Here is a 6820-nt window from a genome sequence, read left to right as displayed (position 1 = left end):
TGTATCATTAACCCCACTAATTGCACTGAAGGCACACTGAATGTTTCTTTATTGTGTTATCTATTTAGAAGTGGTCCCTTTTGCTTACATAACCAATGCCTTTGCTTTATTGGTCTAATGTATTTTTGGTAGGGTTACATGGTTAAATATGGCTAGCTTTCAAATGTATGCGTTATCATTATCCTTACGATTATCATTCTTCTTTGTGGCTGACGTACGTTTAAATAGTGTAAGTTACTGTACTAGCGCCGTATAGTGAAAGAAACTGACTGGGACAGACAGTCTTAGCCGCTCACGCGTTTGGAAACACACTGGGTCATTATGGGAAATGTAGGACCTGTAAATTAATGTTTCTGTTGATTGATTACTTAATTAATGCTCAGTGAAGTGTCCTATGAAGTCCGAAAGTTATAGTGCGCATGCGCATGCGACTGTAACGCTAACGTAAATTAGCCGTTAAACGTGCGCAAGTAATTGCAAAGCTGAAAATTAATATTCATTCATTCCGTTTCATTCCTTTATGAAAGTACGAATTCGATGGCAAAGGGGTTATTAACTCGGGCAATTTATTTATTAGTAAGTTACACAACCATATGCAAACCCATTTGTTAGCCAGACAACGTAGGATATATATCTCTGGTAAGTGACCTTGGCAAGAGCTCGGAATATTCCCACACATAGCACTAATCACAAAGTGATCAAGTCCAATGCGATGCTTGTGTCTTAAGTTATATATGCACAACATTTAGCCCATACGAAAAACCTCAACTTAAACCCAACACACGCACTAAGCAAGACCAGAGAAAGCGGCTGTTTATTATGTGTTTGCACGCTGAATCCAAATGTTTTCAGTTTTTTTTTTACCCATTATATTTACATCTACGCGTATGCATTTAGGAGACGTAACATTGCTTTTAGCTGGCTACTTAGAACAAATAGTTTAGACCCGATTACACTCATGGATATAGCAAACCTATGGAAGATCGACACTTACTACTGGGCACTGAAGAGGGACATTCCTGAGGACAAATATAAACACCTGGACAAGACCACATATTTTATGTGTAATAACAGCCTTATTTATGTAATATGCTCTTATTGTGAAGTTCACTTACATGCCTGAGAGAGACATGTTTAAAACAGATGTAAAAAGATGTAAAAAGAAGTACGAGGACCACGGTTTTTTGGGTTTTTGTGTGTGTGTGTTTATATATATATAAAATTTATATATTAAATGTTATTAAATGGGTTCCGATATAAGTAACTCGCAACCTGAGTAGTCTTTTTTTACCTTCTTACTTAAGTAATAATTTAAATGACTACTTTTACTGCTACTTGAGTAATTATTCTTTTAAAGTAACAGTACTTGAGTACAGTTTTTGCTACTCTACCCACCTCTGCTTTATTACCTCCTTGTGAAGTTTGAAGCAGCAAGAAGTGGTTTTGAAAACACGTGTCGGGTATGAAAATATAGACCTTGGTGAGTCAGCAGATGATTTCCGAGCTGGTCAGTGCAACCACCTGTCTGAATCTTACGCCACACTGAACCGGTTTAACTAAACATTTACTTGCGATGAGTAAACTTAATTGTTAATATACATGAATTCTAATATACACAAAGATTGCTATACCAAGACAAGGCAAAGCTCAAATTCGCTGACGTATTCAGGCACATCGTTGGTCACCCTATGACGCAGGGAGGGTCGGGTTGCGCAATATCCAGACGCTACGGCCCGTGCGGGCCATGCCGATTTTAAAGTCTCGACGCTAAGAACAACATTTCAGGCTTGAATGCAAATAAATAAATAAGTAAATGTATAATCGCGATTTATACACGTGTTGGGAGGTTTACTGGTTAGTAGACAGAGAGTCAGGATACCAGGCAGGTGTGCGGACAGGTTCTTCCAGCTAATCACGCAGGCAACCGAGGCTTACAGGATGTGGTGTTTATTCAGTTAAACTATCCACGTAACGCAGATAACGCAGTTTAAGGTTAATTGAGATTCCAGATCACCTCTACGGTTTCTAATTCGCGTAGTGTCCAGCTAGCAGGCTCGCGTTAGGTAACCTAGCTGGGTTAGCTGTTATTTACGGCCCCAGTTTGTGCAGTGCAGGAGTATTTTACTAGTTAGTCTAGCTATTTAAAACAATAGCTTGCAAGTGCTAGAGGTTGTAACAGTGCATTTGGAAAGAAAACTGCAAAGATGAGGAGTTTGAGGACTTTAATGAACTTGAGCAATGCCTCCGTCGGGAGGCTTGTCGACTACTATTCCAGATTCTCCCCGTCGCCCCTCTCAATGAAACAGTTCTTAGACTTTGGTAAGTGTCTGGATAACGACTGCGTCTGATAAAAGGACAGATTTTGCGTCTTCTTTTGTGTGATTTTGTGTCTTCTTTCCACAGGTTCAGAAAATGCGTGTGAGAAAACATCGTTCAGGTTTCTTAGAGGTGAACTGCCAGTCAGGTTGGCAAACATAATGAAAGAGATCAACTTGTTACCTGATAACTTGCTGAGGACGCCTTCAGTGGGACTAGTGCAAAGTTGGTGAGGGAATGTATCCATATAATCTCAAATAAGTCTAAGATGAGCAATATAGCAAACACAATAGTGGGAATGATATTTTATTATTGTGCATGTGTGTAATGCTTTTTTTCTTTGTTTATTTCTTCTCAGGTACATGCAGAGTCTCCAAGATATCCTAGAGTTCAAGGACAAAGATGCAAATGACAATAAAGTAACATTTGAGTAAGTGTATAACCATCTGGAAGTATCAGTCTTAGCAGATGTCTCTCACCTTTTGCTCTCTCAACATGTTGTTGCTCTCAGTTTCACAGATGCGGTGATAAAGATCCGCAACAGGCACAACGATGTGGTGCCCACTATGGCTCAGGGAGTGGTTGAGTACAAGGAGGCCTATGGCACCGACCCAGTCACCAGCCAGAACATGCAGTACTTTCTGGACCGCTTCTACATGAGCAGGATCTCCATACGAATGCTCCTTAACCAGCACAGTCAGATCCTGAACTAATATCAGTGTCATTATGTTGACTTGACACAGCCTGCTTTATGTATTATTATTATTATTATTATTATTATTGTTATTATTATTACTACTACTACTACTACTAATAATAATAATAATAATTATCATCATCATCATCAACATTCTATGTGTATCTGTAACTGTTCAGGCTAGGTTACCTCTAATAGTTATTGTTACAGCAAAACCTCATACTGTTTTTCACACTCTATTCATCCATTCCTCAGTGCCTTACATCGCATGTGCTTTTGGGACTGATTAGTCTTGCTGTTGCAACAGCCTATCGGATTTCAAGTTTTCTTTCTGTAGACTTTTAAATGCTTTTCAGCGGCCTTTGTCAAGTCAATATGAAGTTTGTTTGTGCATTCCTTTCTAGTTCTTAGTTAGTTATCACCAGTAATAGCAGCGGTAGTAATGGTAGTCCTGCAGTGTGGCACAGAGCGCGTAAAGTTGTGCATGTTTACTGAAGCACTGTGCTGTAGAGACCGTGATGACATGTCCTTTGCAGCTCTTCTGTTTGGGGGTAGAGTGCGGGTGAACCCAGCTCATCCTCAACAGATAGGCAGCATTGACCCGCACTGCCGCGTCACAGATGTGGTCAAAGGTAGGAGACTTTTAAGCGGTAACACTACTATCGATATCCATAACATGATTGACTGACTGTTTTTGGCATTTTAATGAAAGGGTTTGTAGAAAATTGTGCTGTTCTTTATTTTATTTGTTTTGTTATTCTTGGCAGATGCATATAAAAATGCTAGACATTTATGCGACCGGTACTACATGAATTCACCAGAATTAAAACTTGAAGAAATTAATGGTAATGGAACAATCCAATTGTTTATACTCTCCATCATGAGAAATTGAATGAAATAACAAAATTAATTCTTTTGTCAAATTCACTTTGCATTGAACCCTTTTTTTGCAGTTAAAGAGCCTACTAAACCCATAACAGTGGTATATGTGCCATCCCATTTGTATCACATGGTATTTGAATTATTTAAGGTACTGTATACAGTTTCTGGCCTTTTATAATGCCTAATATGTTGGAATTTACAGGGTTCCCACTGGTCATTGAATTTCTGGAATATCATGGAATTTGTTTGTGGCATCTTTGTTTTAGTTTATCAAAATGTTATATTTTGACGTTTCCCATATAATGCAAGTGGTTGTTAAAATCTTTCCATGCCAATTTAACAAAGGTGGCTTATTTTTCCATTCATTATGGGTCACCAAAATAACTCTTTTCGTCAGGGAATTTGACAGAGTGGGAACCCTGACTTTGTTAGTGAGCCAAACAAATCACTGAGGGACTGACTAGTGTCCTTGGAAGTATTAAAATGGTGTTTATGTCCAGAGTTAGTGTGTCGGGTCTGGAGCTAATAATGTCCCAACTCCTGCAGAATGCAATGCGGGCCACCATGGAGCTGTATGAAGACGCTATGGACTATCCTCCAGTTCATGTCCAGATTGCCCTGGGGGACGAAGACCTGACTGTAAAGGTACAACTACACTGAGTGGAGCAAGTCAATCCCAATTTTAACCCTGTGCTGTTTATGAAGTTAAACCATTTATGAAGTGCTTTAGAGAAAGATGCTGTATTGCTGGCTCAAGTGATGGCTTCTACATGGTAGAATACATTATACTGCTCAGAGAACGAGTGACACTAGTGAGTCTGAGGGTTTGGTTCTAATTTGGTTAATGTTATCTGTTATTACAACCCTTTGGTTGTTGGTTTGAAAAAAATATTAAACATGTAATGTAATTTATCAAAGAGATGAATCCCATCAATTTCAAAAGAATAATTTGTTTGCTTTCATAGGTCAGTGATCGTGGAGGTGGGGTCCCGTTGAGGAAAATTGACAGGTTGTTCACATACACCTACTCCACTGCCCCTCGGCCTCAGATGGACACATCCCATGCTGCCCCTCTGGTCAGTTTAACCTGCAACTGCACTTCCTATTGCTGCTAGTAATGTTTAAAAGTGCAAGTACTAAATATTCAAGCACACACCCATTGGGACTCTGATGTCAGACCTGTCTCTGCCCAATACTGGAAATGTGACCTGACACTTAAATCGCAACTGTGTGTGAGTGGAGGACACGTTACGTTAAGCCCCGCTAATGAAGGAACTCTGCTTTTAGGCTGGTTATGGCTACGGTTTACCCATCTCCAGACTGTATGCCCGCTACTTCCAGGGAGACCTGAAGCTCTACTCAATGGAGGGCTTTGGCACCGATGCAGTTATATACATCAGAGTAAGTAGAGGCAGTGGTAGCTCAGTGGTTAAGGTACTGGACTAGTAATCAGAAGGTTGCCGGTTCAAGCCCCCACCACTGTTGGGCCTCTGAGCAAGCAGAGGCCTAACACTGTCATAATTGTCACTTTGGATAAAAGTGTCAGCGAAATGCCATAAATGTAGATCATATCCATTTAAGAATATGAACTGTTACATTCCAGTTGTTATACTGCTTGCTATTCTGTTAAAAGAAAGGTATGCAATATTTATAGTGAGTTCACTGCAGTTATACCCTTCTTTTTTCTGAAGGCACTTTCTACCGAGTCCATTGAAAGGCTCCCAGTTTATAACAAGTCAGCATGGAAGCACTACAAGACCATCCATGAGGCAGATGACTGGTGTGTGCCGAGCAAAGAGCCCAAAGACATGACCACCTTTCGCAGCGTTTAGAGCTCCGCCCACCCAGGGTTACAGCACTAGGGTGGAGGTGGGGCATCAACAAACAGGGAACATATTGCATATTACTGGAGCTGTGTATGATCTGCAGAAAGTATAAGCAAGAAAACAGGATGCTGCCCTACTAAAAGAAAAATGTTTGGTTTGCACTTCCATTTGAACTGCTGTATAGTAAATTAATTCAGGTGATCTGCTGTTGCCATACACCATGGATAGAGATGTAGTATGTGTTGTTTAAATGGTTTACACTGTTCAGATGCCTTTTGACTGTATTGGTGTTACAGGTGGTGGCAGTATTTATTAGACTGCTCTAAGGTTATATCTCAACTGGGTTAGGACTGGATCATGCCATCTGTTGTGAAAACTGTTTACTAATATACTTAGTAATATGCTCATAAGCATTAGAAGATTCAGGCAGCCTGCCCCATCTGAAATTAAGCTGTCCATCCAAAATAAGCTATGCTAGTTTTATAGGTTACTACTTAAATGATAAAAAAAAATGTTTAATACGACATTGTTCAGCTGTGTAGTGTGGCATGTCACTGAGATGTTACTCTCCATCCACTTTAGGTGGTTTAAAGGGCCTTGTGAATCCCAGTGGTTAATGCCAGTTTTTACAGTGTGTTCTTAAAGACTTTAAATAGGTTTTCAGCACATGTGTTCTTCTGAAACGTAACAGCCTTTTGTGTGATGTTCCATTTTGTGCTGAACAGTTTAATTTTTGGGGCGCTTCAGTGAAAGTATTGATGTATGTTACCATGGCGTTACCAGGGATAAGCTCGGTCACACCCTGACACGAGCCGGTGGGAAGAAAATGTATTACCTTGCTGCTGTGTGCGTGAATCTAATCAGGAGAAATTGTATGAAAGTGTGAACTGTGCTTCCCAATTCCAGTTTAAAGCTGTGGTAATATTACAAGACAGTGAAACTGTACAATGGGTTGATGTGCATTATGATTTCCCAACAAAAACTTGTGGACTTTAATGCTATCCAAAAAGGGTCAGTATTTAATTTTTTTGACTGCCAATTTGACTGATTACTAGACCCAAAATAGTCATAAAAGTGACTCAAATAATTGTAAAAAAAA

General features: G+C 39.7%; 1 protein-coding gene across 1 annotated transcript; it reads left to right on the top strand.

The window, feature by feature from the left end:
- The first annotated feature begins 1692 nt into the window (after positions 1 to 1692).
- pdk1 (pyruvate dehydrogenase kinase, isozyme 1) lies at positions 1693 to 6717 on the top strand. Its single transcript, XM_027027554.2, has 11 exons — positions 1693 to 2319; positions 2404 to 2545; positions 2675 to 2746; positions 2828 to 3012; positions 3550 to 3645; positions 3781 to 3858; positions 3967 to 4043; positions 4442 to 4540; positions 4861 to 4971; positions 5183 to 5296; positions 5587 to 6717. Exons 1-11 carry the CDS (start codon positions 2205 to 2207, stop codon positions 5725 to 5727), a joined length of 1230 nt encoding a protein of 409 aa, XP_026883355.1. The 5' UTR covers positions 1693 to 2204; the 3' UTR covers positions 5728 to 6717.
- Positions 6718 to 6820: the final 103 nt, after the last annotated feature.

Source organism: Electrophorus electricus, chromosome 2 (genome assembly GCF_013358815.1).
Source record: "Electrophorus electricus isolate fEleEle1 chromosome 2, fEleEle1.pri, whole genome shotgun sequence".
NCBI lineage: Eukaryota > Metazoa > Chordata > Actinopteri > Gymnotiformes > Gymnotidae > Electrophorus > Electrophorus electricus.
The sequence above is the reverse complement of the archived record's forward strand: the minus strand, read 5'-3'. Positions and strand labels throughout refer to the sequence as shown.